This window comes from Diadema antillarum, unplaced genomic scaffold (genome assembly GCF_040938485.1).
Source record: "Diadema antillarum isolate AM-2024a unplaced genomic scaffold, OU_Dant_1.0 seq00000986_RagTag, whole genome shotgun sequence".
Classification (NCBI taxonomy): domain Eukaryota; kingdom Metazoa; phylum Echinodermata; class Echinoidea; order Diadematoida; family Diadematidae; genus Diadema; species Diadema antillarum.
In genome coordinates this window covers 140,578-166,996 of record NW_027271826.1, presented here as the reverse complement: position 1 = coordinate 166,996, position 26,419 = coordinate 140,578, and the positions used below count along the sequence as shown (strand labels likewise).

Here is a 26,419-nt window from a genome sequence, read left to right as displayed (position 1 = left end):
ACATCAAGAAACAAGGATGAATATAAGAACGGTGCAAAATAAATACAACTGACAAATGCGCTGAAGAAAGGAAACCGGACACGTCGGTCTTTAACCGCTGAATTGTGATTTTAGAAAATTAATGCAAAGACTGCTCGTAGAAAATAATGTCGAGATAACTAGTTACATGGATATATGGATAGAGAGCCTGCTACAACATACACAGTTATTTCGTACAGAAAAATCAAGTTGTAAGACACAGTGTAGAACATAAGAATCAAACTTTACTCGGCAGATATGTACGATGGAAGGAGAAAAAGAAAGACTGCTGTAAATATGTGCAATTACTGTTGCCAGAAGCGAGTTAGAGGGCGCTTGTGTTTACTCTGAGAGCTATTTTCTGACTTCTTCATGACCGCCATGATCTCTTTCAGAACTGGTTTTTGGGCAGAAAGAATGTACATGTGCTTGCCAGCCAGAATGATCTTTTGAAATCGTGCGCTTGGTTGAATCTCCTTCTTCCAGTCATCCAGGAGGTTTGGGGAGATGAAATCATCATCCTTGCCTCCTAACACGGTCAGGCTGCAGTGTAGCTTGTCTCTGTGGGCATGTCGGTACTTCTTACAAATGAGGATTGCTGCTTCAATGCTTGTAATGAGTGCATTTTTCCGACGAGCGGCGCTCAATTTGGAAGGCTCGAAGAAACTGAATTTGAAGTGGGAGCTATTTGCTGTCGGAGGTCTCGATGAATCAGCATGGCTGTTGACAATGCGCTGCATCTTGCGATATGTGTGACCATTTTGCTTCAGATCATCCGGACGGGGATATTCCAGAGTTGGCGAGTACCATGAGCTGACGAACAGGTGGGCGGGAGAGAGGTTGTAGTTATCTCTGAGGTAATGCGCCATTTCAAAAGCGATGAGTCCACCGATACTATGTCCAAAGAATACAAAATGACCTCGAATAAGGGTTGGCAAAATCACTTCTGCAAGCTTCGAGATAATTTCTTCAAGATTCTGTAGTGGCTTCTCTTGTTCTCTGCGTTCCCATCCAGGCAATTGAATGGTGATCATCTGGATGTTTCGGTCAGCTAGCTGGTGCCTCCAGGTGGAGAACATAGTTGGACCTTCACCAACAGAAGGGAAGCATATTAATTGTGCTGATGGTGCATCCACGTTCTCATCTATATCAAGCCAAAAACCATCATGTGGACCCGAAGTAGGACTTATCGTTGTTTCTTCTTTTCCATTCATCTTATCAGACATGACGCGTGCGTAGATGATCTCTGCCAGACGTTTGAAAGTTAACGTTTCATTTAGGAACGTTATTGCACTCAGGGTGACGCCGAATTGGTCATGGATGTAATTGCTCAAGTCTGTTGACAGGTGAGAGTCTAGTCCGAGAGACATGAGCGTCGTTTCTGGAGAAATTTCCCCACTGTAACCAAGCGTGTTGGACAGACTTGCAGCTAGAGAAGTGATAATCAAGGACTTGGCTTCGTCAGGATTTTTCTGCTTGATTTGCCTTTGGCTGTCACTTTCCATATGTTGAGTGTTCGCCTCAGGTGGTAACAATGACTTCATGATGGAGAATGAACCTCCGGGGTCGGAAAAATGACATGAGGTCAAAACATGCAAAGCTCTTGCATATCGCAATGTGTCAAAGAAACCTGCTACTCCAATGACAGTGTGATCAGAAGAGATAATGCCTTCCAACACGTTGAAGATTTCTGAAGGAGCTACACTGGCAAGACCCAAATTTTCCCATTCCTGTATGAGACCTTCCCTCGCTGCGAATCCCTCGGAACTGATCACACCAGGTAGCAGTGATGTTGCAGGCAGCCCTAGATTTCGTCTCATTGTGCAAACTGACGAAAGAAACCTGTTAGCAGCACTGTAGTTCCCTTGGCCTCTGTTGCCGATCATCTCTGCTACTGAAGACACCATTACAAAGTACTTTAGCGGGAAGTTGAGCTTCGTGGTTAGCTGATGAAGGAGCAACGCACCATATCCCTTCGTCATCATGACAATATCCCAGATTTCCTTAGTCAGATTAGGCAGATATGCGTCGCTGTATCCCGTTGCAGAATGAAAGACTCCCTCCAGTTGGTGGTCTCTGTCATTTTTTATAGTTAGTAGCGCCGTTTCAACGTCATGAGGCGAGCCGATGTCAACTGCCATGTGCGTGATTTGAACTCCGATGTCTTCAAGCACCTTGAATCGCCTGGACGATTCATCAGGTGGATTGTTACGTGACAAAATGTAAATATGTCTTGCCCCGCAGCGCGCAAGCCACTCGACTATCGCGAGACCGAACCCTTTTGACGCTCCTGTCACGAGGTAAGAAGCTTCTGGATTGGCACTAACTGTGGTAGTTTCGAATTCTAGAGAAGCCGGAATAGTGCTTTTGTCAATATGGACGGTGACATTTTCTATTGAAGCAGGCACCTGAGACAATGTGGAAATAGGAGAGGATATGTATGTCGGGTGCATATGTGGGTTACAGCTTTCTGGAGTGTCGAACAGGCGGAGAAGCGTTGATATTGCATCTTCGAATCCATTCAGCTGTCCAAAGTGATTGTCACAAACAACGAAGTAAGAGTTCGAAGGAACAAGAGTCATCTTCACTGCGATTGGCGTTTGTCCACCGACCTGAATAACCGTTCCAAATCGGTGAAGCTTGCCTGCAAGTGTGGTAAGAGTTCTCCTATCCATGGGAATTTCTCCAGAGAGTACGAGCACGTCAGCTGACAAATTACTGACATGAACATCAAGATTATCATCAGATACCTGCATGATATGTTTATCCCCGAGGAACCTTGTCTGCTCTGAAATTAGCCACTCCGAGTTTGAGTAGACGTACACCGTAGCACCTTTCTCTAGGGCTATTTTTGTTGCCGCAAGACCAACATGATCATGTTCAGACCCAATGTACACAATAACCGTGCTCTTGGCTGTCGACTTCAAAGCATTTTGAAGAGTAAGAAAACAAGAGAAGTATTCCTTGACGATGTTGACAGCTCTGACAGGGGTGATATTGGCAGGGACAGGTATCACTTCTGATGCTCGTGCACTAATGGCGAATGGCATGTACTCGCCTGTGCGGAATCCGATCACTGTTCCATTTTGTCCATATCCAGTGCTTTCATCACTTCTCGTTATATCTCCCGCGAAAAGGTACCCACATTTGATTGGATCATGCTCAAGCTGTTGGACACAAAATGCCATGACATTTACTAGGATCTCGCTGTCATACGCATAATCGCGTGGTCCATCTGTCTGTTCAATAACCAATCGCTTATGAGTCATCGTTTTTCTCAAGTTGATGCAGCATCTGCTTGGCCTTGCAGGAGATGTGAAGCTTGACATGGACTGAACTTCCACTCGCTGTGCGTACAGGTCGAATGCAAACCCTGTCTTGGTGCTCTGACCATGGTCCGCTTGTTTTCGTCGTAACGCTATATTGTCTTCCGCGGATGTTGGTGTTTTCATGAATTGAGAAAGCCACAGACCAGCTTCTTTATAGTCTTGTGAATAAGGTAGATCTACAGTTGTGACATTGAATTCTGGATCTTCATGCATTATCGTCATGCCCAGAGATGAAGTAGGGGCCATCAGTGGTTGAATTTGATCACTTTCAATCACGGAATTGGCGCCACGGGTAATAATCCAACATCGAGGTTTTGTTCCCGAATATTGTGATGTTAGAACACGATATAGACTCAGTGGTCCTAGTGCTGAAATTTGTTGGGCATCTGAGAATTTTTCTTTCCCGATGAAATCGATGCTGTCATACTGCTGAACATCTAGAGCTGAAAGTATGATAACATGGTCAAGTCCTTCTAGTGTTCGCAACAATTCTTCGAAATCTCGCTCCAGGTCATCTGAATTCCATGGATCAAAGACTGTTATCTTCTCAACCTCCAAGCATTTGATTAGCTCGGAGTACAAACCTAACTTGTCTTTCACAATAAGAACTGACCCAGAGACGCCATTCTTGACTTCTTTGGTCGAAGACTGAGTTGTAGATTCTGTGCTCTCCTCCATGGAAGAACCAATGATTGGCAACCACTCCCTACTCCAGAGCTGTACCTTTCCCACTGACTCGTTGTTCACTGTTTCAAACGTCATGTTGTGAACGCGGGTGAACACTTGCTTAGTTGCTGCGTCAGCTAAAACAGCTTCCCCGTACATGACGCCATCCACATCAAACATACTGATGTGCATTATCATTTTGGTTGGAGCTCTGCCCATGACATGCATCTTTTCCACCGTATGCGGAACCTGAAATGGGACTCTCAGTGGAATGTTTTCTTGCAGCGCCCTTTCTTTCTGGCGAAATATTTCAGAACCTCCAAATGCTTGGAAGATGCAGTCGAAGAGAGCAGGATGGAAACTGAAGTGCTTACAGTCCCGCAAGATGACTTCTGGCACGGAAAGATGGACGACAGCTTCCATGTAGTCATGACTGAAAGAAATATTATCAATGCCTCTGAAAGCCTCACCTAGCTGAAAACCGTGCTGCCAAAGTTCGTCGTAGAATTCGATCTGTTCAACCTTGTGAGGGTACTTTCGCTCTATGGTGTCCGGTGACAGCCGCACAAACTTGGAGACTTCTTGCAACGGTTGGATTGAATTGCAGGCATCACTTGAAACGTCTACTTCAGCCAAGCTGTTCAGATTCCAAGCGTTTGCAGTATTGTTGAAGCTCCGCAATGAGAAAAATGCCTTTCTCAACCCCATTTCCAGACTGATTTCTATCGGCTGTTGGTCTGGAGCGAAGATGAATTTCTCGAACGTCACATCCTTAAATGTGATTAGATCAATGTCAGGATAGATCTCTCTCGTGGCCGCCAGCATTGTTTCTACGTAAACTGCCGCTGGAACAATGACACTACCTTGGAGCTTGTGATCACGGAGCCATGGTTGGGAATTTTGTGAATACTTTGAACGCCAGACGTTTGGTGAAGTGTCATCGCTTAGGTGTGAGACAAGCAGACGTTTTCCGAGCAGAGGGTGATTTTTGACAGGAAACAAAAAGGTTTTCTCCGCTTTCTGCGTTATACCTGAACAAAACACATGCTGCCACGGATATGTCGGAATAGATACAACCTCGTACGGCAGATCTTTAAAGAGATTAACGTGTTCAATCGGGTAGCCTGCGACATGCAGTCTCGAGATCGACCGCAGAAGATTGTGCATATCATTCGCATGCGTGTTGGTATCCGCAGGTCTCTGCAGGGTTCCCGAAACTACCACATCGCTTTTGCTGGCAGATGTTCTGACCGTGTCCTTGATAGAAGAAGATAAGACTGGATGCGGGCCGATCTCAAGGAAGCAGTTATAACCATCAAGTAGAAGCTTCTCGATGGCAGCCATAAATCTAACAGGGGACCTAATGTTTCTCCACCAATATGAGCCACTGCTGACATCGTTCTGGTCCAAGTACTTGGTTGTGACGGTAGACACGAGTGGGACCTTAGGTGCATTCTTGAGACTGTGCTTCCCAGCAACGAAGTTAAGATACTTCACTTTTGCTAGGAAAGGCTTGCGTATCTTTTCTTGCTGAAAGCTGTGGAAAGCGTTGTTTACTTTAAGCGTTATGCACCGTATTCCTTCTTTACCAAGATCTCCCGTAAACGCATCAAGTGCCTTTGTGTTTCCTGAAACGACTATCTGCCTCGGACCGTTGATTGCTGCTACATCAATTTCATTTACGCATTTACTGTTTTTTAGGCGTTCTTCAATTTCCGCAACGTTATGCAAGATGGCCGCCATGGTCCCTTCTCCGCTCGTTTTCTTCAGCTGACAACCTCTGGTGTAGATAAGACGGACTGCCTCTTCAAGAGTCAAGTAGCCAGCGGCATGAGCTGCTGCCACCTCACCGACGCTGTGGCCTACGATTGCGTCCGGAATAATTCCTCGGGAACGGAAGAACTCAGTAAGGCCAATTTGTACAGCACAGAGACAGGGTTGTGCAATGTCTGGAGATATGATAAAATCAACAGGAACAATGAATTACAGTTTGTACCATTCTAAAAACATGCGCTGTACCTTCCAAAGTTTAAGATTCGTCAAAGAACTAAGATAACTTGTGACGAAAAAAAAAAAAACACACGATTTTTTTTTACCTTCTTCCTTCAAGCATTCTACAAAAAGTAAGTCTCCCCAGAATTCCATTAAGAAATGAATACAAATGATTATGATAATAATATCATGTTAAAGGACAATCCTATTCACAGATTCTATCAATCCATGAACACGCTCAAAGTAAGGCATGCAATCACTTAAAGAGCGAATAAGTAAAAGCAAGATGGACCATAACTATGTGGTTCTATTTTTTTTTTTGTTATATCCGGTTCGTTTTTCGGATGCCTAAGAACTATTTAAAAATACGGTGCTTAACATCTTCACGCACTTCACATATATAACCAAACGCACACACACATACACACATTATGTGACCCTGCACCGCAAAACCAACAAAAAGTCGCCAGACATGGATTTTTAGTTTAGGGCAGCTTCTGAAAAAGCAATGAAAGGATGTAAATTCAAATGGACTCTTCTAACCTACCTGAATGTTAGAAAGAAAGCACACACTCTGGAAAAGTGTGTGCTGAGAAAAGGGTTCTGAAATATAAGGCTTTTGCAACGCTTAATTTTACCGAGCCGTGTTCTGCGCAATGAATGGGACAAAAACAGGGTGTAAGATTCCATAACAACAACACTGAAGAAATTGTTAAGCCAAGTTGAAATTGTGTATGTTCTATTAACACATTCTGATCGTTATTATTGCCAACTTTCAAAGCAGTAGAATAATCATTACAAAAGTTACAGAAAGTGAAGAGTGTGAATTTTTTTTAAGAAATGAAAAGGGGCCGCCAAGAGATAACTAGTCACTCTAGTCAAGAAAATGGTGTTCTCGAAAAACTGCTAAAAACCCAAGTTCTCATTTGTATTGTGATCCCAAGATTTAAAGTAATGTAGAAGAATCATATTTTTGAAGAAAATATGAAGAACTCAAGATTAAAGGCATAATTTACCATTTGTAAATGAAAAAAAAAAACATAGCATTAGTGTATTGAAATAATTCTAAAATGTGAGTTTGGGATAGAAACAGCCACTGTAAAAATTTGAATCAGTGATATCGATGTTAAGTATCATTAAATCTAAAAAATGTGAACAATAGTTATTATAAAAATGTTCCCAGACTTAACCGTCTACAGTTACAGTTTATTGAGAAAATACTGATATCTCCTTTTATTTTAGGCTTTATTGCAAAAATTTTATAAGGTTGGATGTTTTGTGGTACAACAGACCGACGCATATCTCTCGACAGGATTCCTATCATCTATTTATATACATGATCTAAACTCGACGTTTTGGAGCTATGATATATCATAACAAGCCCGTATTTTTTTTTTTTTTTTTTGCTGCTGGCAAACGGGGGAGGAGGGGGTCCCCCTGAATCCCCCCCCCCCCCCACACACACAGTAGTTACGGGCCTGCATAAGTACAATCTTAAAGATATCTCTACTACTTGTCCCATTTCTCAGACTTGCAGTTGAAAGGCTACACCAGCTGTTGTCAAGAATAGTTTCACTTGCGTAAATATTTAATAATGCAATAAATTGAGGAGCTAAACCTAGATCTACATTGTTTACAGTACATATACTGATTACACCCGACTGTACTAGCGCTAGCACACTAGGATGCACAGAAAGGTTGAACTTTGTGCATTGTTAAAGCTGGCCTCCCAGTCTAAAGTTGTTTGTAGGCACAACCTGTAACCGTAGTACGAGGTGCATCACTCTTGCAGGACTGAAACAATATCTTCATTAGAATGTGTGTAGATCTTCTATCATAAGGATCTATCTAGCCCTAGACCTAGAATCTATAGAACTCTATTTAGTATAGAACTTTATCAGTAGAAACCTATCATTATAATCGTATCCGGACAATTACCCCCAGAGGACGATTACCCCGGCTAAATACTGGTTAGTGGTAAAGCTAGAGTAAAGATTAGGGTTAGGGTTAGGGTTAGGAGTTTGGGTTATGGTTAGGTTCAGGATCAGGATTAGGATTAGGATTAGGGCCAGGGGAAGGGTCCGAGATAATTGCCCAATAGGTAATTGCCCTAGACCCATTATAATTAATATTTCGCGAGCCTAATCTATAAGGGATTCAATAATCTAACCCTAAAAATCCTCTCCCTCAATCCACTATTATAATGGAACAGCATAGGCAAGGGCATCATCCATGGCTGTGTTATCATTTATAGCACAGTAAAGATAAGTTGTCGCTGTAGCCTGTCATGTGACAGATTATGACGCCCATTGCTTGAGAGGGGTCAGAATTTGTATCGCTCCAGGGACATTTTGCGACCATGCAGCGTCAGCTTTTTGTAAAATGCACTGCAGCGTCAAGTTTAGAATGTGACGCTTCAGAGTTGAAGTGTGTATTAGGGTGTATAATAGGGGACTTCATGCTGGCCCTAGTGTTGCTTTTTGTAATCATGGTTGTGTTGATATTGTACAGTTACCAGGGGTGGATCAATGAATTCTGTAAAAGGGAAGGGGCGCAACTATTATTTCTGGTGACACTTCTGGGTCTCATTTCATTTTTTTCTTTCCATTTCTGTTTTTTTTTTTTAACGAAAAATAAAGGGGTGTGCAACCGGCGCACCCCCCCCCCCCCCCGATCCGCCACTGGTTACCTTGGCCACGTGCGTGATGGATGCTGCATGAATTCGTACGTCGTGACAGAAAGGAGGTCATGGAGGAATCGTACGTTGCGTTCGTTCACTTTGTCCAATGACTTCAATGTTATTAAATGTCGGTTTTTCGACCCTTTGAAGGGCTTTCGAGGGGTCAAACAAAAGCAAAAAATAAGAAATAATAATTTCTTACCAGTTTCCTCCATTTTCTTGTGGTCGTCTTCAGACGACAGCATGTGTATCAGTGACCACTTTGTTCCACATTTAGTGAGAATTTTGTCGACGTTCTGTGGTCAGAAAGACATGAATACAGCTAGGTTAAAAGCATTATTTACCATTTGCAAGTGAAACAAAAACCCAGCGTTGGTGCTTCAAAACAGTTCTCAAATGTTAGTAAGGGATAGAAACAACCAAGGTAAAAATATGAACCAGTAGGGTCCTACAATCGATGTTAATCATTGTTAGATATCCAAAATGTGAACAATATTTATGATAAAAACGTTTCCAGACTAAATCGTCTACAGTTAATGTTTAATGAGAAAAAATAGTGACATCTCATTATATTTTAGGCTTTATTGCAAAACAAAATTGTATGGTAGGAAGTTTTGTGATTCAACAGACCTACACATATGCATCAGATGTGATATCTTGAACATTAAATCACTGCCTCCAGTGGTAAACAGGACCTCTAAATGACTTGTTGAACCTTTTAAGATTCTAATCCTTCTACAAGATTTTATGCAAAACAATGTCTACATCATAATGCGATATAATGATAATGCCAATGCATGAATCATGGATGGGAAGAAATTAATTCACTAATACCTTGATAACTTCTCTGAACCCCGAGTCATCTACCATCAGACGTCGAGCCATGCCCCACCACTGAGATCCCATGCCTGAGTAGACAAAAACCAGCCGCTGAACGGGAAGATGTCCATCTCTCGCACGTCCTTCTGTGATCGTCGTGATGGCGTTAGCGTCTTGACTAAGTTTGAGCTGAATCTGCTTTTTGGCATCTCTTGGTGAAGTTGCGATGATGCACATACGGTGCTCAAGATGTGTAGAGCGCACACCCGCAGTGTAAAGGGCATTTTTGTAGAGCACCTCGTCGTCTCGTATTACTTCAGTCAAGAAGTTCTCCCAGTCCCGGAGATAACTCCTGAGTGCATCCTTGCTGGCTGCTGAAAGGAACAGGATTGCTGGGGTTTCTGTCACTCTGCCTCTGGAGGAATATTGACGTTTCTCGTAACCTTCCATGACAACGTGAGAGTTTGCACCTCCGAAGCCAAACGAGCTGCAGCCGACCAAACGTTTAGCTCCTTCTGGCCATGCTGTGAGTTCCGTCGGCACACGAATGTTGAGCTTAACGTAGTCGACGTTGTCGTTCCAGGATACAAAGTGGACCTGTTTGGGGATCTGTTTGTGTTGCAAGCACAGAGCAAGCTTGATGACACCAGCTACTCCTGCTGCTGCCTCTGTGTGCCCATAATTTGTCTTTACAGAACCAACGTATAGAGGATACTGGTCAGGGGAACGCTTCAACCCCATAACTTCGCCTATCGCATTAGCTTCGATCGTGTCTCCAACCCTAGTACCAGTACCATGTGCTTCAAGAAGAGTAACGTCGGCTGGATTGACTCTAGCGTCATCATATGCCTTTTCAAGAAGCTTAACCTGCGCATCGTAGTTTGGACGTGCAATGCCCGATGTGCGACCATCGTTGCTTAGTGCACCTCCACGAATGACAGCATAGATCCTGTCTTCATCTTCGATGGCTCGCTTTAGAGGCTTGAGAACAATTGCGCCCACACCTTCACCCCGAGAGAATCCATCAGCTGACTTATCGAAGGTCTTACTCTTGCCGTCATGTGAGACTACATCACCTTGACAAAAGCCGACACTTGTCATTGGGACTAGACTAAGGTTCACGCCACCCGCAATGGCCATGTCACATTGACCTCTTCGTAACCCGTCACAAGCAAGAAGAATGGAGTACATAGACGAGGAGCAAGCGGTATTTACCGACAGGCTAGGTCCATGAAAGTCATACTCGTATGAGATCCTGTTGGATATCATACATGAATTTGTGCCCGTATTCGTGTACGAGTTAACGTTGTCACCCGGAAGTGATACCAGGACGGCATACTCTGTCGCAGTAACACCCATATACACCCCTGTGTTCGATCCGCGCACCGACTGAGCGCAAATTCCTGCATCTTGTAAGGTCTCCCAGACTACCTCAAGAAGGAGCCTGATCTGTGGGTCCATGTGGTTTGCCTCTTCTGTAACAGAGAAAACCGTAAAACATGACATAATGTTTATACGAAATCCGGCTGGAACATTGGGCATGATTATATTTGTTCTACTTGCTTGAGTAACAAAGACGCCAGAGATACATTTCATGCAATATTTTGTTTAACAATAGACACACATCATTATGATTAATATATTGATGTCAATTTAGAAGACAAAAAATCCGTGTGGCAGTAAAGGGTCAGTATTTGTTCCTCATGTAGCTTTTAGAGTTGAAATTGACAACAGAAAAAAAAGGTGACAACTATAGGGGTTAAAAAAGAAGATCATATCGGGAAAGTGTACATAGTATCATCAGCTGTTAATTTGTTTTACAGAAAAAAAAATGCCATTACTTGGTGTTAAACTTCTGGTCTGTGAGTACATTATTTTAGTCAAACAAGAATAAGATGAAAATTACTTAAGTGATGGAGAATAAAAATTTTGTCATAACTGTCGGACAAAAACAAACAAACAAACAAACAAACAAACCGCACGTTGAAGGATTGCTTGAGCTGTTGGTTCATTTTGTTTCCGCAAGATAAAAAACATGCATATTGATACCTTAAACACTGAATAATACAACGAGATTAACACAAAAATTTTGCTAAACCAATAGGGTCCATCAGGCAGTCGCCTGGATGAGATTCATATCTTAAAAGTTACTCTGCCACTTTGGCACATAGAATAACAATCAATAGACAACTTAATCATAATCCTAGGTAAAGGCCGTGTCACAACAGGACTTGCGAAGAACAATAATTTTGCTACCCGGAGGTCCCCGCTGATGTCATCCGTAGTTACCCGGAGTTGCGCATGCAGGTCCTATTTACCCGCAGCACAATTTTTGCTGGCGGACAAGGATTTGAGAGAGTTTCACGTGCTTCCTACATGCTGGACCTGTGCTACGTACGTTTTACTTACGTGCATTACATGTGACCTACGTGCCATGGGTGGTGAGTGAGGGCTGAGAACTTGGTGAAGGAATCCCTCTGAAGGAATTTGATATGGCAGAACTCCCACAAAATGTCATTATTTTGACCGCAGCCGACTCTGAACTAACCAGCAGAAAGACAGCAACTGAACCTCAGCATGAACGCAGAACTGCTCAGCTACACGGATATTTGCAGTTTCGACACGGTTCCTTGCCAGTAAAACACCCGTATTGTGCATGTAGAATGACACGCGCTTCCAGCGCATAGGTATAGATCCACCGGCAATTTACGTACTTCAAGCGGGTCAACTGCTTGTGAATTGCGGCAGCTATGGGCATCCTACTGGCGTTCTGCGTGGACCTCTGCGTGCAAACCGGACTTTCGTGAGAACCTCCGGACAACTTAGGGTAAGATACGTGCTTGGCACTGTCGGTGCTGGCCAACTGCGGAGAGCTCCTGTTAGCAAATTTGTTTCCCCGCAAGTAAACCCGCAAAACTTCCCCAGATACGGTAAGACAAGGTCTTGGGCATGCCTAAAACTTTTTTCCGGGTGAGTCGAGGGGGTTTGCCGGCAGGGGTACACGCTTAACACCAGTACGAGACCCTTACCGGCTGCAGGCAACTCCAACGCAGGTACTTCCCAATACCCGTAAGTCGCTCGCAACAACAACAACATAAATACAAAACAAAACAAAACAAAAACCGGATTGTTTCGAAGCTCTTCCACTGGTCACGGAAAGGTAAGTAGCACGCGTCTGGTAGGTAAGACAGAGGTGCCAAACTCGCAAACATTCTTTTCCGCCTCCTACTGGCTGGAAAATCCCTACTCGCAACAAGCCCGCGTAGCTTGCTCAGAAAGGTGTGACACGGCCTTAAAGTTGTTAGTTTCTACGCATTCTACTTAAATTATACTTGCGAGTATACTGTGTGACCTTTGTATCAGTCGCATGGGGGCTGACAACTCAGTGAAGGAATTCCTCTGATGGAATGGCTGAAATCCCACAGAATTTCATTATCGTGGCTGCATATGGGACTGCGAAGTATACCTGCATGGGAGTTGCCTGGGAAGTGCTGCCGCTAAGGGCCTCCTATACTGGCGTTCTGCGTGGACCTCTCCGGGTATTCCCGCGACTCATCCGGAAAAAGTTTTGGTCATTCTCAAAACTTGGCTGCCGTTTAATCGGACTTGCGTGAGCACCTCCGGGCAACTACAGGCGAGGTACGTGCAAGATACTGTCAGGTGCGGACCAACTGCGGAGAGCTTCGGCGAGTAAATTTGTTTCCCCGCAAGTCAAGCCGCAAAACTTCCCCAGATACGGTTTGTCAAGGCATGAATGAAAATTGTTAACATTCTTGTTCGCCCGTGCTGGAAACTACCTCCTCGCCACAAGCCCGCGTAGCTTGCCCGGAACGGTGTCACACGGTTTTTAGTGATTTAAAGTGAAGTGTATGCATGGCACATGCCTATCTGTTTTAGGGGATGATGGGAAAATGTTGAAGAATAATGACAGCCAAATCAAGTCAATCTAGTGATAATGATGAAAAAAAGATGTCTAGGTATTGAAGAATATCGTAATCTATCAATAACCACTTTTATCATGTAAATCTAATTTTTGTCTGTGCTCAGGGGTTTTCCAACTCTCTTAAAATGTTGAAAGTAGTTCCTATTTTGAAAAGAAAAATGACCTTTCTCTTTCAAATAATTACATTCCATTTTTCTGATTTATAGCATTCCTGAAATTTTCTAAAAGTATTCATTAACGATTCTATATTTTTTTCTTCATGTAGATGTCTAATTCATACCAAATTAGTTTGACTAAAGAAAAGGATATTCAACGGACCTGGCTATAACTCAGTTTTCATTTTCATTATCATTATTATCATTGATTAAACAGAAAGCAACATGTTTTATACAAATTGTATACAAATTGTCTAAATCTCAGAAATCTTATATTATACGTGATGTTCTCCAGGGATTGATATTGGGCCCTTTGATATTTTCGTACAATTGAATGATAGGCCTTGAGTAAATTCATCCTGATTTCTATACACTTATCCTGCTTGCCGATGACTTTAATATTTTCCCTTTAAACCTATAAGGATTTTGAAACATTCATGAATAACTTAGATATACACATAGATCCAGCTTCGCAGTGGCTTATATAAAATTACTGTCCCTTAACTTATTTACAACAGATTTCATTCGTTATATATACTTTTATTTATTTACTTTAATTATATTTTGATACTTCGCAAACTGAGGAGATCTTCTTTGTCATTTTTGTTTAGGAGTGTTGAGTTTAAGTATTGCACTTTAACTTGGTATAATCATATTCGCAATATTCACACGACTTTCTCAAGAACATTTGGGATTTTACGCAGGTTAAAAACTTCGTAGATCACATTTCGTTATCATTTCATATAATGCTTTCCTTTTACCTTCTCTTCCTTACTGCAATATTGTTTGAGGAAATTATGGTTCAACCAAAATAATTGAATTTGTAACTCTCCAGGTGAAAATTGTACGATTGATTACAGTAAAAACTCCCCTTCTGATCCCTTATTTTACCAACTGAAAACATTAAGAATTAATGATATTCATATTTTCAGACTGTTGTTTTTAAGTGCAAATTATGTAAACATTTATTCATCTTCCAAAAACATATATATATATATATATATATATATATATATACTACATAGGGCCTACGCCCCAGCTCATTCTTAAAACCCAACACTTCAATCGGGCAATTTGCCTTCTCATCTAAAACATTGTATAATCTTAAAATGAGAAAAGAGAATATGAAAATATTCTTTTATCTCTATAGTATTTTCTTACGTAAATAAACATTTATATATGATATGGATATATGTTGTATATATCCTAGGACCGCAGTATCTCCAAACAATGACTTTCCAGATATTATAGTAATATTATAACACGTTACCTTATTGTACTAATAAACATGATTCATACGTTTTAGTTTAAGTTTTAGTTTTTTATTAAGAGCATATCATCACAGCACAATGCACACCTCACTACAAAGTACGCTCCACGCACGACCTCTGTTCACTCACTAACTGGCAAGATTCATATGATGCACCTGATGATAGTTTATTTGTTTCCTGTTGTAACACTATGAAGGGCCATACTCCATGTCAAGCTATGCTTATGAAGTTGGTATAATGCATTCCAATTATTTTCTCTAAAGTTTACTCTGAAGTATTCCCATTTTTTAGTCTACATTCACATGACATTGCTGTAGATTTTTTCATTAAACGTCTTTTTCATAATGTACAAGGAAAAACACTAAGTTCTCATGTCACTGAACTGACATTGGAATTACCTGAGGGAAACTGTACCGAACCGGAAGAACGAATAAAAAGCAGATTACCTGGGGATATTTTGAAGAACTGCCTGTCGAACAACTCCGGGTGTTCGGTGAGGTATCCCCCGCACACGTTGTACATCTTTCCAGGACGTTTTTCACCAGGAAAGAGGAAAAACGACTCATCTAAACGATCAGGAGGGATGGATGTCGTGCAGTCCAATCCCTTGGCCACAGCGTCCCAAAATTTGTAGACGCCATTGGCACCGTTAGCGAATCGACATCCGATACCTATGATGGCGATTTTGTCCTCTATCGGCATCGAAGAGTGGGTGGCAAAGTCCACGCCGTTCAGGCGTTTCCTGGCGTCCATGATATCTTTCCAGCTGTGCTAGAATGATGCAAGATGTTAAAATTTGATGTATTGTAGATCCGCGTAAGGTCCTGAAATACTAATGATTTCTTACTTCCAATTGGACTGTACATTGTTTCCTTTATATGTGGCTACACAAATTTGATTCATTTATTGTTTTGTCACATGAACCTGCACTTCCTAGAACACCTCGCGTGTTTTTACTATGAATAACTGAAAGACCCATGTCCATTACAGAAAATTTTAAGAAAGGAAGACAAAAAAGTCACATCTTAATATTCTTAATCTATGTGATATTACAATATTCTTATTTCCTAATGTTACGTCTGCGAATTAAAGTATAAACAGTGATTTTAAGGAAATACTTTACATGAAGGAAATATAGATCATATTGATCTATTATCATTTGCATAACTTTGCAAAGGGGTATTTAAGGATCATGGCCAAATTTGGACCTGGGCGTTCTTATATTATTCAGGCATTCAATATTGTACTGAAACTTTAATGATGATAATACGGGGAGAAGCAATATCGTATGCTTCTTTCGCTAAAAAACAAAGTGTGAATAGTGAAAAGGATTTAGAAAAGAAAATTGAAGAGTTAGAAAGAAAATTGACAATTTTAAAGGCAACCGGTCGTCGCAGGCGATTCGCAGCTCAGTAGAAAAGCACGACAAGCTGCTCCTCCCGTTGTTGCACCCCCGTACGTACAGAATGCCGAACACGACGCTACGCAGGGCACCAGCGAAAACCAGATGGGGCGCGAGAGCCGTGCGAGCCGTCCACTGTAATTTCAACATGGACGCCCGAATACCTACCGAATGGGGCCGAATGGGTGCACGCACAAAACCGCACAACAGCCATGCGCATGAAAATCTCTCCTACGGGTCCCGGTCGCGACACAACAGTAGAGCTGTGTGGTGTACGTACGTACGTATATCTGGCTGTAGTCTCTGTTTATTTGCACTATGGTGCCAATTTCAGCAATCTAAGCAATAATATTTTAAAATGTCTGAAAATATTATGTAACAATATTTTAAATCATTCATATATTACGTTGTTTAATATTTGGTATTTATAAATATGCTTTGATGAAGAAATATCAAAACTCTAAACTTCATGTATAGCAAGTTGCAATGCTTATGGCCATATGGCGGGTTGTTTTGATCTCATTGGCAATATTGTCTGCTGCGTCAGCTGTGTTACAGTATGTTGGGCCGGATCGGAACATAACAAAGTTGGTATAAAGTCGTCGGTACCGGTATGTCAATATCAATAATGTGTGTGGTATGCGTGTACTGTTTCGGATTAGCCTTGGCTTTGGTTTAGTAATGAAACCTCACAATGGAGATCAAAACAGCCGTCCAACTCGAGTAAAACGTATCTACTTGTTTGACGCTATCGACGAGTGGAGAACGCAGAGAGACGCTATCGACGAGTGGAGAACGCAGAGAGACGTGTTCTTAGCATGCTTAGGACAGGGAGGTTTCCTCTCACCTCCCTGCTTAGGACAAGCATGGAGCTAGGGGACAAGTAAGAGACCAGTGGCAGAGGGGGAAGCTTCAGCGTCAGCGTGCCGATGAAAAATTTGCTTTCCACTTGCTGGAGTTGCATGAACAGTTTTGCAGGAATTTAGAATGTGCAAATTCGTGTTACGGCATGCACGGTGGAATTGTAATGCCACGGCTTACGCCAATCAAGCAACCCCAGCTGACCAAGTCAACAACTTAAAGGAATCCAGATCCAGATGATGTGTAAGTAACGTTAGAAGTCTATTACATGAATCAATGATTGAAGTGGAATGACTTTTTCTAATCTATCTTTAACTGCTAGGGCCTAAATTTGCGTTTCGTCGACAAGTAGGCCTATTTTTCTATGTATAATTCCGCGAAAAACTTCTCTAAGTTCTCATTTATGTCAAATTAGGATAACGCCGTAATCGAAATGACATTTGCTGGGTCAGTTTATCGCTTCTTAAAAACTGGCCCAGCAGTAGGCAGCAAATGTCATTAGTCAGGGAATCGCAAGTAGTGGTAAGTTTTTTGTCATCACAGTATTGAGAATTTAAAGTATTTCATGTGCAAATGTAGAATCTAGATAGATACAGAGAGGTCACTTCCTGAGCAGCTAGCGTCAACAATCCAGGTTAAATTTGCATAGCCAGATTTCATGGCTGCGATTCAAATACTGTTTGTCCCCATTGATTTAACTGTATAGCAAAGTCTCCTCTTTCATCATATTTCGGGGCCCTACATTTTAAGTTTGGTTAAGGAATTTTGATAAAGATTGTAATTTTCATAAGCTTGGCAAAAGTTTCAGGCATCTATGTTGCATTTATAGTCAAACTTCCAATGCATTTGGTCCAATAATTTGAAACCAAATTCAAGTGATCCAGTGAAGTGTACATCTTTTCATGTGAATTTCTACAAGTATGTTGAAATGTAAATTCTGAAGAAAAAAAATGATCCTTTACAGTTGAAATTCGTTAAAGTTTGGTTACACTGACAGTGTCAGGTCAGTGGTAGTAAGTACTACAAAGTTACAGTAGTGTACGTACAATACCCTTGTACGTGAAAGTTACAGTTTTATTTACCTTCACATCTTCATATAGGAGTGTCTAATAGGGATGTTGATTGGTGTGGAACAGTTCATAAGAATCCATTGTTTGAATTCTAATACAGATATTGGTCATAGGTCAAGGGGCAATATGAACCTATCAGTTTGTAACATGCTAATATGTACAGGTATGAGCTTCATCAAGTACGATTAATTGGTATCCGTGGCACATCCCTTATTTGTTGATCAAAGGTACGCCTCTGATTGGTATTTATCAGTGTTTGGTAGAAAGCTAACCCATTACAATGGCTTTGCGATGTTACACTGAGTTGACTATGGACAAAGGTCTACTGTCCGCGATTTTCATTAATTTGTAGGGCATTTTTCACACATAACCTCAAATACTGATACTTGTGATAGGTTTATTTATAATGGTTATCCTTCACACTGTATTGTTGAGACAATAGTGTTCTGTTTGTTAGTGTAAGAGGGAGATAGACAATAATTTCTTTATGCTCCTGTCTGAAGAAGGCATTACATCTTATTTGTCATGTACTTATCTATGAGTTTTAATGTTCACTTTGTGTGTGTGTGTTTTTTTTTTAAGATTATTCACACCAAGCTAAGCTGACAGAACTATAACTGTGAGTTTACCTAGTCAAATGAAAGGGTTTCGGCATTGCTTCTTACTGCCAGGCAGGTGATACAACGCTCACCTTCTTCATATTAGTTAGTAAAACAATGAAGAGTGCAAAAATACTGCATAAAATAATGTGCAGTGCAACTGTGGCCGTTGGCCGTTGGCCCTGCACGGGCACAGTCGCTTCCCCGTCCGGAATTTACACACGCCAGGGCAGGTACATGATACAGGCAGGGTCTCCGATCCAATCGTCCGCGTTCAGAATAGACAACTCGGCGGTAATATCCGCTACCCATGACGATGTGTCATCGTCCATGATGGCCACCCTATCTATTATAATGTGGTCTGCACTCACTAATCTGATCTGATCTGATGATTAGATTACAGTCAGTGGCGTATCTAGGGAAAACGGCGCCCGGGGCAAGCGCGAAAATTGCGCCCCTAATTTCTGAAAAAGTGTTCAACCCCAACCCCATCCCGGTAGGGACTTTAAACAAAGTCCACATGATATGCTTTTTCAAGCACTTAAAAGGGGTCTTTTGAGGGTGATTTAAATGTAATGAATTTTGATAAATTTTGGCGAGCGAGCGCAGCGAGCGAGCCGAAAATTTCGGTATTTCAGCTTACAAAACATGGAATTCTTGTCTTTTTTGCTAATCAAATCTTACAATTCTAATCAAGATATAGTGACGGCCTTATAGATAACGACTTATACCAACAAACTGCATGAGGAATTTAAAAAGTACTCTAATTTAGTACGCGCAAGTTAGCCGAAATTTGTATATTTCCACGTCTTCATCACGTTTTGTTCTTATCTCTCTTTTTTTCTTTTTTTGATAAATTTTGGCGAGAGAGCGCAGCGAGCGAGCCGAAAATTTCGGTATTTCAGCTTACAAAACATGGAATTCTTGTCTTTTTTGCTAATCAAATCTTACAATTCTAATCAAGATATAGTGACAGCCTTATAGATAACGATTTATACCAACAAACTGCATGAGGAATTTAAAAAGTACTCTAATTTAGTACGCGCGAGTTAGCCGAAATTTGTATATTTCCACGTCTTCATCACGTTTTGTGCTTATCTTTTTTTTTTCTTTTTCTTTTTTTTTGGGGATAAATTTTGGCGAGAGAGCGCAGCGAGCGAGCCGAAAATTTTTGTATTTCAGCTTACAAAACATGGAATTCTTGTCATTTTTTGCTTATTAAATCTTACAATTCTAATCAAGATATAGGGACGACCTTATAGATAACGAGTCATACCAACAAACTGAGGACTTATAACACTAGTACTCTAAATTAGTACGAGCGAGTGAGCCGACATTTGTATATTTCCGCGTCATCATTACGTTTTGTTCTTATCTTTTTTGATTTGTTTTTTTGCGCCTCCCCCCCCCCCCCATGCTCGAAACCGTTGGCGTCCTCTCTTGATCCAATTGGCGATCGCTTCAGAACGAATGAAATTGCAGCCGCTGCTCCGTGTAACATTAAATTTCCTGCTTAATATGAAATGACATGTGTGAACACAAAAGACATTGTCATTTTGTCCGCGTCATCGTCACGTTTTGTTCTTATCTTCTTCTCTTTTTTTTTTGATAAATTTTGGCGAGCGAGCGCAGCGAGCGAGCCGAAAATATTTGTATTTCAGCTTACAAAACATTGAATTCTTGTCATTTTTGCTTATTGAATCTTACAATTCTAATCAAGATATAGTGACGGCCTTATAGATAACGATTTATACCAACAAACTGTGGACTTGAAAAAAAATACTCTAAATTGTACGAGCGAGTGAGCCGAAATTTGTATATTTCCGCGTCATCATTACTTTTTGTTCTTATCATGCTTGATTTTTTTGCGCCCCCCCCCGTATGTTCGAAACCGTTGGCGCCTTCTTTTGATCCAATTGGCGATCGCTTCAGAACGAAAGAAATTGCAGCCGCTGCTCCGTGAAACATTTTGCCTGCTAAATATAAAATGACATGTGTGAACACAAAAGACATTGTCATTTTGTCCGCGTCATCATCACGTTTTGTTCTTACCTTCTTTATTTATATAAATTTTGGCGAGCGAACGCAGCGAGCGAGCCGAAAATTTTTGTATTTCAGCTGACAGAACATGGAATTCTTGTGTGAACACAATAAACATTGTTATTTTGTCCGCGTCATCATCATGTTTTGTTTTTTTCTTGTTTGATTTGGTTTTCTGCCCCCCCCCCCCCCCCACCATTCTCCCTCCCACCCCCCCCCCCCTTCCGGGCGAGTTTTTTTTTTTCTTCTTCTTCTTCTTCGTTTTTTTTTTCTTCTTTTTCTTCTTCTTCTTTTTCTCGTTTTTTTTTCGTTTTTGCGCCCCCAAGGAGTGGCGCCCGGGGCACGTGCCCCCCTTGCCCCCCCCCCTAGATACGCCACTGATTACAGTATAGTTGACGAGTGACGACGATCGACGATGCGATGAAGAGAATGCGTAGTCGTACGAAGTATACGCAGCTAGCTACTAGCTCATGCGAACATCACACAGTACATACAGCATACCATACATTCAACTCACATTACACAAAACGTACTGTCCCGCGCTCAGCAAGCGATCGCGAGCAATCGAGATACTATAGCGCGATACATTGCTTTAGGGATGTCTTGCGCACACACACATTTCGCTTCGTAGCAACTTCGGAAGCGAGTTTACGTGCTGCCTCCCGCGGCTGAAATATGTCCATGTATCCTCGCGACTGGGTGTCTTTAAATGATAAGAATTCCATATTAGAGGAAATTGATAAATTGAAATTAGAACTGGAAGCTTTCCGTTTAAAATCAAATGAAGGAAGTGCGATTAGATCTCGGATAAAGTGGATGGAGTTTGGAGAAAAACCTTCTAAATTCTTTTTAAATTTGGAAAAGCAAAATAATATCAATAAAGAAATACGTCAGTTATCGACTGAAAATGGTGATATTTTAGATAAACAAAATGACATACTTAAGGAAGTGTTTGATTTTACTCTAATCTTTATGCAGAAAAAGAAACTGATGAAATTAATTTGGAAATGTTATTAAATCATCCTGACATTCCTAAGTTGTCTTCACAATTGTCCTCTTTATTGGAAGGTCCACTTAGTGTTGATGAGGTTTATTCCACTTTAAAACTCATGAAAAATAATAAATCTCCCGGACAGGATGGTTTTACTGCAGAATTTTATCGTTACTTTTGGGAAGATATTAAATACTTTCTGGTAAGATCACTGAATTATGTGTATTTCTCAGGACAATTGTCAAACTCACAAAAAATGGGAATAACAACCTTGATTCCTAAAGGAAATAAACCTAGACATTTGTTAAAAAATTGGCGCCCGATCACTTTACTGAATGTAGTTTACGCTGTAAAAACATCGGTGTTAGATTTAACACCACGGGTGTTAAATCTAACACCGATCAAACTTCAATAAAGGACCACACCCACAGGTGTTAAAAATGCACTGTGATGGTGTTGAAAAATGTTCACCCGACACTTCATGGTGTTAATTTGACACTGTACCTGGTGTTATTTTGACACTGTGCTGGTGTTAATTCAAAAATGACACCACATGGTGTTGATTTGATATTTGTTGGTGTTAATATCAATGGTTTAACACCCGTCCAGCTTCAATAAGAGACCACACCAGCTGGTGTTACTTTGGTGTAAATTTATTTTCACATTTTTTCAAAAATCTAGTATTTCAATGTAAAATTTTTGATCGTCTTGTTTAAATAAAAAATCAACAAGAAGTGCAGTTACTAAGAAACTCTTCAAAAAACAGTTTAAAATTTGGAAATGACACCCGGGGGTGTTAATTTAACACCATAAATGAGCACCGAAAATTTAGCACCAGCTCGGTGTTCACTATTTAACACCGGACTTTTTGCAGTGTACAAATTGGCATCCGGTTGTATTGCAAATAGACTCAAGGGCGTTTTGTCTTTTTTAATACATGAAAATCAAACAGGATTTTTGAGTGGTCGCTTCATTGGCGAAAATATACGTCTATTATATGACACGCTACTTTATACTGAATTAAATGATATAGCAGGCATGCTTCTTGTTGTCGATTTCGAAAAAGCTTTCGACTCCGTATCGCATACTTTTCTATTCAAGGTCCTGGATTTTTTTCACTTCGGTCCATCTGTAAAGAAATGGATCAAGTTATTTTATGCAAATGCATCCTCTTGTGTATTAGTTAACGGATACTGTACAGATAGATTTGAAATAGGACGAGGGTGTCGCCAGGGAGATCCTTTGTCCCCCTACCTCTTTTAGTCAGTGAAATACTTGGTATCCTAATACGACACTCGGATTCTTTAGTTGGATTGCATATGAATGGGAAATCGCTTAAACTTTTGCAATATGCAGATGATACCCTTTTGACACTCAACGGTTCAACCCAGGATTTACAAAGTGCTCTTACAATACTTAATGAATTTGCAAATATGTCCAACCTCAAAATTAACGTAACTAAAACTCAAGTAATATGGATTGGGAAGAACAGAACTTTCAAAAAAGAGATTTTACACGAGTACAAATTAAACTGGATATCTGAAGGATATTTCAGGTACCTGGGCATTGATTTTTCAGTTAAATTATCTGAAATGGTTAATCACAATTATCAAGAAAAGGTGAAAGAGATAAAACGTCAGATAGCGATATGGCTGAAAAGAACATTGACTCCCTTAGGGAGAGTAACGATAGTAAAATCTTTATTGATACCCAAACTGAATTATTTGCTTTTATCTCTTCCAGAACCAAAATTAGAAATTATGAATGATGTTAACCGATCTTTTTATAAATTTATATGGCACGATAAACCTGATAAAATAAGTAGGAAACAAATGTGCCAATTATACAGTGATGGTGGGATTAAAATGACAGATATTTTTATACATTCTAAATCACTCAGAATATCATGGATAAGAAGATTCTTTTGTTATCCAAGTAACGAAAATTTCATTTTACATATGTTCCAATCATTCTTGCCTCCATCATACACATTTCTCCACTTATTCATGGGGGCTGAACATTACAAAGAATTAGCCATTTTAATGCGCAACCCATTTTGGAAAGAGGTATTATTAGCCTTTTCAGATTTAACTCAGTCCATTGTAGATAATATCGCATGTCAACCCCTTTGGAACAATCCTAGAATACAAGTTAATAATAATGTAATTTATTATAAGTCATGGTGTGCTAAGGGGGTACGTTTTGTTAACGATGTTCTAGAAACAGATGGAAAATTTCTTTCATATTTTGATTTTCAACGTAAACACAATGTACAAGTAAACTTTCTTCAATATTATGGTTTGTGTAATGCTATTCGATTTGGTTATAATAAAAATGTCATACCTAAGATTATGGAACCTACATGTATTATCCCTGAAACATTGTTTTTAATACTGAAAGTGAAAAAAGGTTGTGCACATATCTACCAGGCTTTCTTGAAACATAAGACAAAGGAATGTAAAAGTCTTATAAAATGGAAACAGGAGTTTGATTTTGACAATATCATTTGGAGTTTTTATTACCAAATTCCCTTTTATTCAACTGTCGATGTAATCATGAGATGGTTTCAGTTCAAGATGCTAAATAGAATTCTTTATATGAAAGACGCTTTATTGAGATTTAAATTAGTAACAGATAACTTATGTACTTTTTGTAATAACAGCGAAGAAACAATTATGCATATATTTTGTTCTTGTATATATTCAAACGAGATATGGTCAAAACTTGAGCTTTGGCTGTGCCGTAATGCTATTCATATTAAGCTTACAAATCAAAATAGATTATTTGGTTTTTATGGACGTAATAACAGTGCCCTCAATTGCATTATGATTATAGTAAGGAAAGAAATTTTTACAGCCAAATGCAAAAATTGTTTGCCAGTTTTTGAACAAATCATGTCAGCGATAAAAAGTTATTATGATATGGAAAAGTATATATGTAAAACAAATCTGAAAGAAAAGAAATTTATGAAAAAGTGGTTACATTTTACTAAATGTTTCTGATTGTGTTTTCTTATGAAATGATTTGTCAGGTAATTTTCTGACACTTTGAAAAGAATTTGCAATTTATAATTGATTTTTGTAACTATTTGCTGTTCTTATTGTATTTAGAATGGCCAAGAATATCATGTGTTAAATCTGCATGTACATGCATATCTCTTTTTGTATATATTTGTGTGTATGATATTATTCAATAAAGGAACCCTGTGGAAGGGGAAAAAATAAAAAAAAAAAATATTGTACTGAAAACGTGATAACTACACAGTAATAACCCTTGTGAACGTAACAAGCGTGTTGACCATAATATAACCACAATAACCATTTACCACAGTATAACACCTGCGAAAGATTGCCGTAATTATTTGAAAAGGTTTGCCGACAATAGATTTGTTCAGTATCTGACGAGTAAGCTAAAACCCAACAGTACTGTACAGCACTCTATGTAACTTTTATACTGGCACGTATTTGATATATTATGGTTAGGTACATTTAGAATTCAAATATGAAATTTATTTCATAAAATTTCCTTTATATACACATATTCATGATATCTAAAGAAGAAAGAAATAGGTAGTGCACACAAAAGGGAAGTCTAAATTGAAGTATATAGTAAGGAGGCTGAAGGATGTGTCGTAAGTCAAGAATAGTGATGACATCTTTCCGATCGCTTTGGAGGTAAATGGGACAAAAATGATATACGTGGTGTTTTGTTGTTGTTGATGATGATGATGATTCAGAAACTACACAACACGCTTCCCACACAAGTCATTGCTGCTATAGCATATTTTCATTAACCAATAGCTCCATGAAGTTCCACCAGTATTCATCATCAAGCAATTCAAAAGAGATATTTGTGAATTCAAGGATCCGAATACGCGCTTGCTACTCATAAGTCGTTCATAAATGTGCAATATGAGCAATTATTATGTAGGTTGGAAACAACCTAAATGTATGAAACGTAATGGCTTAACGCATTCTTCATTGTGGTATAGCGCTTCATAAAAATGTTAAACAAGTCACAGCCATACTTTTGGTCCTCCTAGAGCTATGGTACTTATGTATATATTCCATAACACTGATAGTAATACCTGCATTTTTGAAAAGATAAATGACATCAAGCCTATGAATTCTTTATGCTGTATATTAAAAAAGAAGATTATCTAAGATTTGCGACAGCTTCCTTAACATGCCTTAGGTTTTGGATTATTAGAGGACAGTAATCAGTTGGATATTGAAGTGTGATAGTCAAATGGTACAAGATTATAGATAAATTGAAATAAAAACTAGTGATTTCGTTGACATCACACACACAAAAAAAAAAACACCGACGGAACAAAAAAACAAAAACAAAACAAAAAACAAACAGACGGAGCATGCGGAACTGAACGGACGTGTCTGCGGGAGAACTCCGAAACTCTAACTGTCTAACGCATCAGCTCTCAACTCATAACATATTGGCAGGAAATAACTCCGTTGTTTGATAATTTATTATATTTATTTCTTCAACATGAGTTCTAAATAAGGCCGTAACTTCGAAAACAACAGGAACTGGTGGAATGGCTACACGAAGAACGGCAAATTTGA

General features: G+C 40.0%; 1 protein-coding gene across 1 annotated transcript; it reads right to left on the bottom strand.

Annotated features, from left to right (window-relative positions):
* Window positions 1-323: 323 nt before the first annotated feature.
* LOC139742215 (phenolphthiocerol/phthiocerol polyketide synthase subunit C-like) lies at window positions 324-15,626 on the bottom strand. The gene is made up of 4 exons (XM_071652791.1): window positions 15,320-15,626; window positions 9,520-10,979; window positions 8,888-8,981; window positions 324-5,962 (listed from the first exon to the last, which is right to left on the bottom strand). Exons 1-4 carry the CDS (start codon window positions 15,624-15,626, stop codon window positions 324-326), a joined length of 7,500 nt encoding a protein of 2,499 aa, XP_071508892.1.
* Between the last annotated feature and the right edge of the window lie 10,793 nt (window positions 15,627-26,419).